Source organism: Brachycentrus maculatus, unplaced genomic scaffold, assembly GCF_059751285.1.
Source record: "Brachycentrus maculatus isolate JH-2025_06_01 unplaced genomic scaffold, ASM5975128v1 h1tg000026l, whole genome shotgun sequence".
In the NCBI taxonomy this organism is placed as follows: domain Eukaryota; kingdom Metazoa; phylum Arthropoda; class Insecta; order Trichoptera; family Brachycentridae; genus Brachycentrus; species Brachycentrus maculatus.
The window spans coordinates 2,010,811-2,024,140 of NW_028280780.1; the positions used below are offsets into that span (position 1 = coordinate 2,010,811).

General features: G+C 32.7%; 1 protein-coding gene across 13 annotated transcripts in view; it reads left to right on the forward strand.

Moving 5' to 3' along the window:
• The window catches only part of lap (phosphatidylinositol-binding clathrin assembly protein lap), a 113,272-nt gene that overhangs the window by 75,010 nt on the left and 24,932 nt on the right, over positions 1-13,330 (forward strand). For 7 of the 13 annotated variants that reach the window (XM_088269903.1, XM_088269944.1, XM_088269967.1 and 4 more), the window contains exons 3-9: positions 2,218-2,293; positions 6,140-6,160; positions 7,452-7,554; positions 7,940-8,246; positions 9,179-9,324; positions 10,898-11,081; positions 12,992-13,196. In XM_088269903.1, coding sequence (XP_088126029.1) covers positions 2,218-2,293; positions 6,140-6,160; positions 7,452-7,554; positions 7,940-8,246; positions 9,179-9,324; positions 10,898-11,081; positions 12,992-13,196 — 1,042 coding nt within the window. The remainder of the gene's footprint in view (positions 1-2,217; positions 2,294-6,139; positions 6,161-7,451; positions 7,555-7,939; positions 8,247-9,178; positions 9,325-10,897; positions 11,082-12,991; positions 13,197-13,330) is intronic. The other 6 variants (XM_088269912.1, XM_088269952.1, XM_088269960.1 and 3 more) reach the window with 1 other exon arrangement.

Here is a 13,330-nt window from a genome sequence, read left to right on the forward strand (position 1 = left end):
AATTATATGAATTGAATTTTGTGTGATATTAAGGGGATACAATGCAACACAGAATTCAATCATCGGCCGACCGCCGTAGAGGTAACACGTCTTTGCACACCCGTTTTTTTTATTATTTATAAATAGAAAAAATATTATTACATATTTTTTAACCTTTCAATAATTCTTTTCTTTTCAATTTCATATAATTATTTTGAAGTAAAACTTTGTGTTTTTAAAAAAAACAATTACGTAAGATGTTATTTGGATTTAGAGAAAATTAAGTTGCGACTTAACGAATACTGGGCCTTAATTTTAAAGAACTCCCTCTCGATTTTCCCCCCTCTCCGTTTATTACATGAGCAACGGAAAACGCAAAGTTCTTTATGAAAAAAATCGTGATCTTTTTTATTTACTTTGATCAGAATCAATTTAACTTTTTTTAATATAACTTTCATCTTAATTTACGAGAAAAAGTAAAAACTTGAAAGGAGTTTGATCCCCGATTTTAGCAATCTTTGGCAATCCGACTAAATCGGTCAATTTACATTTTTTCAATTAATTTAATACTAATTCGCCATGAAAATTCGACAACTTTGCGAGGAATTTAGTAAGAATCGAGATAGTAATAAAAACTGACTTATAAAAGAATTGCTATGGTAATTAAAACTGACTGGTAAATAATCGGAGATAGTAATAAAAACTGACTTATAAATGAATCAAGATAGTAATAAAAAACTAACTAACTAACTAACCATCACGCCGCTTCCTCGCAGGGGTAGGCAGAGAGAATAGAGCGCCACACCACTCTGTTCTTGCAAACATTCTTCGCCTCTTCCACGTTCATGCATCTCCTCATACATACCCGCCGATTGTTATGACTCCTAACCTGACCACTTTCAAGTATTTGGCATACCTGATCGTGCCATGTTTTTCTCGGTCTCCCTCTGCTTCTTTTCCCAATAACATTCGCCTCATAAATTTGTTTTACCGTTCTTTCCTCACTCATTCGTTCTACATGTCCAAACCATCTCAACACACCTTTCTTAATTTTATCGATAATGCTTATCTCAGCTTTGCATTTCTTCCTTATTTTACTATTCGCACATCTATCATACATCGTTTTGTCGCACATTCTTCTGAGAGATCGCATTTCGACTGCATTCAGTCTACTTTCATCCTTCTTTTACCAACTCCATGTTTCACTTCCATACATTAGAGTTGGAACCAGGACATAAGATAGTAATAATGAGTAATAATAATATATTTATGTATCTGATGCTATTTTTACCGACACTTACATTATTTAGTATTCTATGAACTATTATTCACCAACACTCAAAAAATTGTCTTCTTCACCTAACGACATCTTCGATCTCGCATATTTCTCTTATCCTGGTGTTTCCTTATTGTCTCATAGACTCTTGCCGGATATGCTTTCTTAGTGTCTTCATTTCAGACAATTTTACCTTATTTTTTTGTTGTTTTATTTGAATTAATAATTGATTTATATTCAAATGAAAAAAATATAAATATATTGAAGCTATTTGTAAATCTAAACAAAAAATATGATTCACACTGAATGTATTTGTCTCTTCCTGTCAATCATCTTTTTTTTCGATTATCCGAATTTTTCCTAATCCGGACTACATTCATCCCCATTTTCTCCCTGGATAATCAAGGTTCTACTGTATTACAAAATCACTTTCAAACGAGTGAAGCCTTAAAAAATGTATCCATGTATAAAACTAACTAACCATCACGCCGCTTCCCCGCAGGGGTAGTTAGAGAGAATAGAGCGCCACACCACTCTGTCCTTGCAAACATTCTTCGCCTCTTCCACGTTCATACATCTCCTCATACATACCCGCCGATTGTTACGACTCCTAACCTGACCACTTTCAAGTATTTGGCATACCTGATCGTGCCATGTTTTTCTTGGTCTTCCTCTGCTCCTTTTTCCAATTACATTCGCCTCATAAATTTGTTTATATCCATATTGTTTATATCCAATATCCATATATATTGGTAGTTTTTTTAAAAAAAAAAATAAAACTATCATATAATTTTTTTCACTTTTATTTTATTTGTCCAGTGACCTGGCTTCCTACTTACCAACATCATTAGACTATATATTGTAGTTGTTTTATTACATAAAATGCAGTTCTACAAAGAAATGCCAGTGCAAAACTTAAATGCCTTTTAAATTATTAATTTTTGATATCTTTCTATTTTCAGCGCTTTACTCAATACCTGGCGTCAAGTAATTCCAGTTTTCAACTTAGCAATTTCCTTGACAAGAGCGGAGTACAAGGTATGTTTTAAAACATTAATTTAATCAGTTTAATCATACATTTATGGTCGTATTTTAAAAGAAAGCACATGTTCTTACTTGATCCCCGGAATCGCATTTTATTGTAATTGTAAAAAAATACACATGGTATATTACTCCTGAGTATTTTCGTTGCTATAGGAGGGTTTAAAAAAAAATATTTAAGGAATAATTGTTTAAACCGAATATTAATTTTATGCTTAATTAATATCTTTATTTCGCCATTGTAATTTCTTTTAAAATACGATCGAAACATTATTTTCATTACTTTTTATTTTACATCATTTAATTGGACCATAGATGATTGTTTTATATTTTATTTAATTAAACTTATAAATACTAACATTGTTATATTGGATGATTGCATATGTTCTTGCCCGAGTTTAAAATGTAACTTGTTAGTTTATTTTTATTTTTATTAAAACAGTCTTTTTCAATTGGATAGACACATTTCTTCCTATACAAATGTTTCCCACTGTCCAATTTTTATAAAAAATATATTTTGAGTAAGTTAGTTGTCGAAAGTTTCCTGCATATGAAGGTTCTAGCCGTCCAAATTGTCCCTCAGAGCCGGAGATAGATTCATATTTGAAGGAGTAATGTCTGAAGAATATGGTGGGTGTTAGGGATTTTCAATTTTATCTCATTCAATTAGTTTATTCGAGCACAAACTTATGCAATCATCTAAGTAATTCAACTTTTAAAATCTTTACTTAATGAGATAAAGACTTCATCTTAATCATGTAACAATTTTGAATATTCAAATGAAACCAAGGCAATACATAATAATATACTTTAAACTCTTCTTTTTCCCATTTCCATGGCAAATGATGCATTTTGCACTGCATCGTATTGGTGCAGTATCATACAATTATGTAAAAGAAAATTGCTACAAATGAAATGCATAAAAAAATGTCTACTTTGTATCAAATCTTTGAGTTGCTTTAAATTTGAATCCTCTCCAAAGCAGGTTAATATGTTATAGGTGTCTCAACTTGAGAAGAAGCATCTATAGTATTTATACGAAAGAAGATGGAAGTATCTATAGTATTTATACGAAAGAAGATGGAAGTTTGAGCGTTGCAAGGCTTACGACCTTGACATTTGGCTGGCTCAAATGATCACTTTATACTTTTGTGTAACATTCTCCATTCCGCCCTTTATTGATCATCCATATTTCATTGATTTTTTAACAATGTATAAATGTACTAAATTCCACATCTATCAAATTTCCTACTAACATACGTAAGGAATCTGAGAACATTCGATATGGGATGTTCAATAATGGATAGAATAGTGAATGTTATACAAGTATATAAAGTGATCACTTAAGTCAGCCAAATGCCGAATCATAACCCCCGGGATTCTCAGACTTCCATCGTCTTTCTTAGAAAAACGATAGATGGTTTATCTTAAGTTGAGACATCTATAATAGATATTGATATATCATCCATAGGGTGAATAATCCTGTGATTGATACATGATGATGATAATAAATAATAAATAATTAAAATCAATACTGTCAATTATATCATAATTTGTCCAATACACTTTAAATTAAATATACATACACGAGTATATTTTTTTAATGAAATTTTCACACCGCTTTGCCTTTTATTTACTTTTGATTTTATTTTAAGTCATTTTGTCTTTTTCGTGTCTATTACATTATTTTTAATTTTTAATTTAACATTTAAAGGGGCTTATTTCATTTTTGATACTGATTAACATTTTATTTTTTATAACAATCGGTGGTGGTTACAAAGTATGGGATTTTTAAAGTAATTTTGAGCATTTATATTAATTGGTATTACCTAGGTATTAATCTAACTTCTGGGGACCAATCATGACGACGGGGACGCATTTACTCCCGCAGTGAATATTTTTCAGGTATACAACGTACTAATCATTGTGCTATCTTCTTTATACAAATACCTTATGGCCATCTATTTCTATTTTGCTACTGTATTTTATATTGCCGGTTGAGTAAGAATTAGTATTTTTTTCTCAATTCGTCCGCTAAAGAGATGAATAACACGATACTCTGTATGAAAAAAGAGATAGATGGCCGTCAGTTGCTTGTATAAAGAAGATAGCACGATGATTAGTACGTTGTATACCTGAAAAAATGTAAGCAAATATGGGCGTTCATTTCTTGCAATAATATAATCGCATCCCAGATCATTACCAATGTATCGGTATGCTGGGATGTATGTAATCTCTTATGTAGTACTTAAAGTGAATATCTACTTTAGAGTACTGACTGTTTAATTCTAAATCAGCATGTTTTCTATGTCTCCAGACAAATATTTTATAACATTTATTTAATTTAATGTAAATATACCGAATGAAATAACTCATATCCCTCCCGTAATTCTATTTTTTAATACACTCCTCGACATGTTGATATATGAATCCAGACATCCCCCAAATAAAAATAACTTTTTCAGTGACATCAAAAAAATCCCCCAAAAAAATATACTTTTGTGACTTTAATTAAATAGAAAATTTAGTGAGCAATTTTATAAATAATTTATCCCTATTCTTTATAGTTAAAAATGTAAGTGTTTGTTCATTCAAAATCTTTACTCTTCTTAAGTCACTCACTGATTGCTTTAAAATTTTGATACAACGTTGCATTAAAATACTTGCGACGGGTGAAAACATGCTTTTTCTGAAAAACATATTTTTGCGCATTTCCAGCACCATCTGCTGAACGTAATAGCAATACAACAAAACATTGTTCATGGCGAACAGCGTGCTTCCTTACAGCTGCTTTAATATTGTATACTCACAAGCATTGTGAGGTTGAACATATTAGAAATGTGTGTTTTCTATTTTTTTTCTTTTCCACTTAAACAGACTGAGTCTCAGTAACCCGTGGTTAGGTACAACTAGTTTCGATTAAAATTAAGAATGATCTGATAGACACAATTATGTATAAAAATGCTTCATCTGTTTTTTTACATCCCCCATTGAAAATATTCCATTGTATCATCTCATGTAATTCATAAAAACATGAAATCTTAATGTTGTTTCTAAGTTTTTTTCCCAAAATTAAATTTTAAAAATTATCCATGTTTATTATATTATTGTATTCTTAATGCAATGCGCTTATTTTTTTATTGGATCATTCAGCCACGTCATCTATGATACGTGCAGAACTCGTGACAGATAAAAGTAACTTACAAATGATTTAGTTAACAAATATTGTAAATTTAGTACACATTATTGCAAATTGTGTATGGCCGTGATTTTTTTCAACAGAAATGTGATAGATTTTAGAAAGATGACTGTAACTTTGATAATATCGGTAAATTGAAATATTTTAGTATTTCTTGACCTTTCTAATAGATGTTTCTATTATTTTTTGTCATCTCATCAAAGATGAAGAAGAATATGGAAGTCTGGGCATTTACGGGGCTGACGACCGTCATAGGCTGGTTTATAGTCATAGGCTGACGACCGTCATAGGCTGGCGTCATAGTCATGTTTCTATATTATATTCTAATTAAAAAAATTTGCAATTGGATTTGATATTGGCTTGCGACAAGCTCAAACAAGACCGGCCTGGCAAGCACAGAATTGGAGAGCGCATTAACGTGCTTGTGGCACCGAACCGGTTAATAAGTAAAAAATATTGTATTTTGATTGATTATCTAATTGATTGATATTTCATCGCAAATGAAACCGTATAATGTAATAATAAAACAAATATGGATAATTGCCGTCAACTAATAATTATGTGTTTCCCATTCATTTTGTTATTAATGTTACCCAAACCAAATTCTTACATTATCATTTTCTTCTTTTTTCCACTATTCCAAGGAGCGGTCGGTGCTCGCATTGGTGAGTTAAACCCATATTTTTCTATTCTAGTCTCCACCTCCCCCTGCCCACACAATCCGTTGTCTAACAACTGCACTAATAAAGTGAGCTTGTTCTTGCTTCATGAGCCTGTAAATATTGCACTTATAAATAAATAAAATATTTCTAATATAACAGTAGATACACTTAGTTTATCTTTGAAGGTTGTAGATATTGGTATGATAATTTATGTATCCCCATTGGTTTTGGATAGCAATTATATCTATTGATTTTAATTTGAAAAATCTTTGACTGGTATCTGGTATAATAAAGCAACAACTATATAGTTTTCACCACTTTTATTTTATTTGACCAGTAACCAGGTTTTGTCATTGCCGATATCATCAGTCTGGTGAGACGCTAGACAAAATTCTATATTACATACACAACAAGGCAGGAATTGAAAACCATGATTTTATATGATTTTTATGACAAGATGTTTTTATTTTATCTTCAGAAAAATTATGATATTCAACCCCTGTCTTGTTGTGTACCGTAGAACTTTGAACTTTGATGTGTTATGAGCCCAGTACATAAAAAATATTTAAATCTGTATTTGGTCTACAATAATGAATGTATCGACATGATTCATTGTTTCCCTGACAGGTGACACTTATTGTCACGATATATTCATTATTGTAGACCAAATACAGATTTAAATCTCTTTTTTGTACTGGGCTCAAGTAACACATCAAAGTTCAAGTAGCCCCGTTCTACGGTATATAACATAGATTTTTGTCTAGCCTCTAAATAGTCTGATAATGTTAGTAATGATAAAACTTGTTTGTTGGTGAAATAATAAAAAGTGGAAAAATGTATATAGTTATTGTTTTATAATATAAAATGCAGTTCTACTAAGAAAAGTCAGTACAAAACTTAAATTTGTATTTGGTTCGATTCCGCTTGATTTTTTTAATCATTGATCAAAAAGCAATGCTCTCTGTTTTATACTTTTATAGTAAAATTTGTTAGAAAAAGTACAGAATCAGCCTATTACATGGGTATATAGGCTGCTTGTTGATAGTTTAGAAAATATTGCTTCATAGCAATGATCATTCCAGTACTCAAGAATGTTGAAATAATAAAAGATATCCAATTATTTTACAATATGTTTTTTTTTTACATACTTATCGCCAAAATTTGTGATCATATTGCAATGTCTATAACATCTGGACATTTGTTTGATATTAGTGTTTTTTTTTTTAATTAGTTTTTTTTTTAACTTTAATGACATGGTGTTTTTGTATTAATATCTTATTGTATATGTTTCCAGGGTATGATATGTCCCCATTTATCAGGCGCTATGCCAAATACTTGAATGAGAAGGCTCTCTCATACAGAACTGTCGCATTTGACTTCTGCAAAGTCAAAAGGGGGTTAGTATGAAAACTTAATATTTAATATTTATAATAATATTTATTTTATCCGCCTCAATAGTGTTGTGGTCAGCTCATTTGGCTACCGTGGTGGAGGTCCCGGGTTAGATACCCAGGGGGGTCAAAATGAATATCAGTGATTTTTCACTCTTGTATTTATTTTATATTACCTTGAATTACCTCCAGCGCAAGGCTGATCACCTTTCCTACATGTATTTAACAATGCAGTGTCCTATGCATCATTTAGCTACCTCATAAAATATCATGGTAAAATCAGTTTGCGCTATTTCTTCGCCGTGATAATTGTACAAGGTACGGGCAAAGGGTTAATTAAATTCAGTAATGTATTGAAGTAGTGATTAATGTCTGTGGTCTGATTTTCCAGGAAGGAAGAAGGTTCCCTGCGAACAATGAACGCGGAGAAGCTCCTGAAAACGCTCCCCGTGCTGCAAGCCCAGCTGGACTCTCTTCTGGAGTTCGACTGCACGGCCAACGACCTCTCCAACGGGGTCATCAACATGTGCTTCATGCTGCTCTTCCGCGACCTGATACGGCTCTTCGCCTGCTACAACGACGGCATCATCAACCTCCTCGAGAAATACTTTGACATGAATAAAAAGCAATGCCGAGATGCGCTTGATCTCTACAAGAAGTTCTTGATCCGCATGGATCGCGTTGGAGAGTTTTTGAAGGTATAAACTAACTCACTAACTAACTAAATAACCATATCGGCGTCCCCCGCAGGGGTAGGCAGAGAAAATGGAATGCCACACCAATCTGTCTTTACGAATAATCTTCGCACCTTCCACATTCATGCATCTTATCATACATACCCCCCGATTATTCTGACTTGACCTGAGAGGGTAGACAAATATTAAGAAATGTGTATTATATTACAAATCAAATATAAGGCAAAAGTCAGTATAAAAAAAATGTATATACTGGTTTTAGAAATATTAAAGGAACACTAGGAAACATGATAAAAAGTGTAGCATAAGATTTAGTTAGATTTCAGAGTTACTTAGACATTAAGTGATTTAAAAAGAGGGTAGAGACATAAGACATGCATTTTATATTACAAGGCAAAGCAAAAAGTTTGAGGTAAAACTCAGCATAAGAAAAAGATGTATATCCTGGTTTAAAAGAAAGATGAGGACAAACACTTAGAAACGTGATATGGGAGTTGCATAAGCCACAGTTAGTCTTTGAGATATTAGATTAAAAAAGATTTTCAAAATATTTACTAGACAAAAAAGGCCTCAGTTAATACACTAAAAATGGCTGTTTTTTACGCCTGGATTACAGATTTACGGATTTGATAATTGTCTACATATAGTTGAGACCTTAACAAAGATATTCGACATAATATTTAAATAAAAACCTTAAATAATTCCTTCTCTTCTTACTTTGAAATGAGGCTGGCACAGAAGGTAAAAATACCCTTCCCGTCCTTAAGCATCAATCGACCGAACACGTAGCAATACCTTTCCCGTCCTTAGTGTGTTAAAAGTAGTAAAAAAGTACCACTATATTTTGTACTTTTTACATTGGCATTACAATGTCTAGCCATTGAATTTGTTGCGAATCACACATTCTTTTAATATTGCGTTTTATATTATTTCAGGTGGCCGAGAATGTGGGCATCGATAAAGGAGACATTCCTGATCTTACGAAAGCTCCCAGCAGCCTCTTGGACGCTCTGGAAGGCCATCTCGCTGCCCTGGAGGGCAAGAAGGGCTCTGCGGCCAACACCCCGACACAGACCGCGAGGTAATTGTGCATTCGCGGACATAGGGCTGATCCCTGTTCGCGCATGGCAACTCTGCCCCTCATCTGTCCGCATTCAGGCGACACTCATGGACCAAATCACAGGATCTGTGATGAATAAAATCGTTATACGAATCATTCAAAAAGTTACAGGGTCAATCTTTTGCCAATTAACTGCAATAGATTTTTCATTGTTGGATGCATACGCGGAGATTTTTTCTTATAAATATGCTAAAATTGCTGATATACTAAAAAGACATTTTTGCATGGTCCACTTCAAATTTAGTGGACTTTGCAAAGGCGAGGTATTAACAAGAATTGTATTTCTATTTTTTACTCAAGATTATTTAAATTTGTTTATTTGTCAATATCATCTTCGAATTAGAACTGATTAGAAAAAGATTTTTTTTTCTTTTATCGTATGTAATTCATGCCCAGACTCTATCCAAAAATAAAAAAAGTTACACTTTTATTTTATAAAATGTGTCACAAAGTATCAGCAAAAAACAGAAGAAATCCATTTTTAAATTTAGGCTTACTCAAAATTTTCTTTCAACACTAAATGGTACATATTTTTTTGTATATTCGTTGTTACATATTTTCCAAGATATTTTAGTCTTTTAATCAATAGTCACTCTGAACTGTGAAATTTAAACTGGATGAATCCCGTTACAATGAGTGAAAAAACAAATTATTTATTTAAAAAAAAAAAACTCAATTTGTAGTTACATAAATTTAATTTTCTTGGCACTGATTTGATAGCTGAATGATTGCCACTAAATATTTTTTTTAAAGTAAAAAAAAAAATGAACCAAATATAATTTTTTATTATTGCAAATCAACATAAAAACGATGTTTTATAAATTATTATCTAATATTACTTATGTGTATATTATATTTACTTAACAAAAAAAATCTTTATATCTGTTTCACATCTTTTGATTTGCAATTTTGGCTTAAAACAGTTTTTTCTTCATCTGACATCTTATACGTTTATCAACTTTTTTGATCTTCACGATTTTAATTGAAATATAAAAACCCATGAAAAATGCTCATACCCATCAATTGAAATCCTCATTTTTTATATTTATTATTTCTTCCATTTTTCACGCACGTTTTACGTATTTTTTAGTAGTTGCATAATAATTTATATTTAGTTTATTCGCATTTATGATTTGCTCAGCATTTTAAAATAAGTTTACTTGAACATATATAATAAATTATTATACGTAGACTAGTGACGTTTTAGCAAAATTTTAATTTTTTGTTTGTTTTCTTTTTTTTCCCACCCACCCATCCGTGAACCCCATGTTTGCCGATTTTTGATAAAAATTAATCTTCCATTTTATTTCTTAAAAAAAAAAAACAAAAAACACATTCCACACATACTCTCCTCCCGATTGGTTTCTCTTTCTTGCATGCGATTAAACGATGCACAAATTTGCAATTTGCTTTTATCGGCACACATTTTGTTACGTTTATCCCCCCCTCTCCGCCACTCCCCGCCCTTCGTACCTGGCGCCTCATCTTGCGTTTGCCGAATCCGTTTGGGCTTTGACAATTTGAACGGATAAAGTGCGCAAAAGAACGTGGCCAATGGTATGGGTGCTCTCTCCTCTACCGGCAGCTCTTTCGGGACGGCCGCCGCCTCCACGCGATTGGACCAGCATCCGACCAACGGCAGCCAAGCGGCTTTCATAGACGACGTACTGAAACAGCAGGCGTTGGCTGAGGAAGAGGCGGTCCTCAACCAGTACAAGGTAAATAAATATAACACAATACTTTAAGACTTCAAACTTTTATTTGATGCAAAATAGTATGCCCAAAAATGAATTCTGAAAACAAAAATATTTAAACATATTATTTATATTCATATCTATGAGTATTTAAAAAAAATCTAATAAATTATTTATTTTCTTAATATGTGCACTTTCAATACTTTTATCAAATAAGCTTTGTGTTTGAAAACAAAAATCAAATGATGGGTGAGTGGGTGGGTCTTTTTTACCTCAATGGCAGCGCCATCTATTTTGTGTAAGATGAACGCCGTGCTAATTTTTTTTCTCACGGGGGCGGTGTGCTTCTTGACATCTGCAGTCCTTAGCATTTCCAAAATTTTCGATTGCACTGTTGAATCATCGATTTTTAATTTTTTCATTCACAAACATCGTGAAATAAAACATATCAGAAATGTGTGGTTTCTGTTTTCTTTCTTTTCCATTTAACCAGACTGAGCCACTACAACGTGTGACCGGGTACAGCGAGAATAAATATTAATAATAATTTGTATTGCGCTGTTTTAGTAAAATACTACCCTAACAGCGTTTTTTGTGATTTGATTGGGTAAAAAAAAAAAAAATTGTTTTAAACCAAGTAAAATATAAAAAAAAACATTTATTTAAAAAAAATGCAAGCACTTGTATTGTGTATTATTTTTTTTATACATTTTAACATCATTGAACGATAGTTTCGTAACACACAGTATAAAATCATATCTTTTCAGATTCTTTTGTGATTAGATAGAGGGAAAATAAGATAACAATGATTATTCCATTATTACCTATAATTTATACCCAGTCAGTCGTCCAACACAATACGTATTATTACCTGCAGTCAGTGTCATGAAATAACATGGAAGATTTAATTATATTTAATAAAGTAATATTAATTATTGTCTTATGTGGTAATAAAGATCGTCCATTTCCCTCTGTTTTGTGTGTACTATTTGCGTTTATTTCTATCATCAATTTGTAACATATAGATTATGCAAGATTTCAACAGAAATAATTTAACAGAATACATTAAAACTTGTAGAGCAACTGCATAAGAGGAAATCAGGCTGTAATGTTAATAATAAAATTTAATTAGTAAATAATATTGTATTAATACACTTCGGTAACTCAATTTAATTGAATTTTTGCTTGCATTCCTTACTTTTTCTTGGTTTATATTAGGAGCTATAAACACCCAATCTACAACAAAATTCGCACACCATTTAGCACTAAAAACTTTCGAGTGCTAAGGGTTAAATTTTTAAACTCAGTGCAAAAGAAAACTGTTTTGTAATTTATTTATAGATGGCAGTTTCATTTATTATGTACAAGATTTATAGATTATTTAGTGGATTTTAGTCTTTAGCTAACCAAATCTGTTTTGGGAAAACGAGGGATAATTTAGTATGGACCAATCAAGAACTTCTCAGCATTTGCTCATTACTGGGAGGAAACCATGTGAAACTCCTCAGGGGAAGCCGGACTGCTATCATCAACAGACCTTCCTTTCCACTAGAAGAGGGTTCAGCATTTTGTGTCCCAGCTTGATTTATAGTACCAATGTCCTTCACTATTTTTATCATGTATGATACCACCTTCATATCGGCTCGGATTCAGCTGAGGTGTCTAACTTAACCTAATTCTTAGACTCCTTTTCCGGGGTGGCGAGTCGGCATTACTAATTTTTCAAGAATAAAGTGAAGGCCTTCGAATCGTATTAGGCCCTTAAATATCATTTTGTTTTTTTCATATGGATTAAGTCTGACATACATGAAAGTGAAAAACTGGTTGGAAAAATAGTACCAATTATAAAAGTGGTTAAAAACAAAGGTATCGGCAAAAAACATTCAAGAAAATTAAAATTATGTCACTATGTTAATCGTTTTTTGTTGTTCCAGTCCAAGGTGCAGTCTCCGACCAACAGTGCCGCCATGGCCACCAACCCGTTCCTGATGTCCAGCGCCCCGCCCAGCAGCAACAACCAGCAGTCCATCGTGGACCTGTTTGGCTCTCCGCCCGCCGCCCACGGCGGGGCCGGCCAGCCCAGCAAGGCGTCCGACGACCTGCTGCAGCTCGGGAACCCCTTCGCCGACATGTTTGGCGGTAAAACAACACCTCCCAACTTTGCATATCGCTCACTCCTTTCAACAACGTCATATATCAAAAATTGTCAATTTTCAGTTGTGCTTGTTTTCGGAATGCCCAAAAAATGTACTTAATCCCAGCAAAAGCGGCAT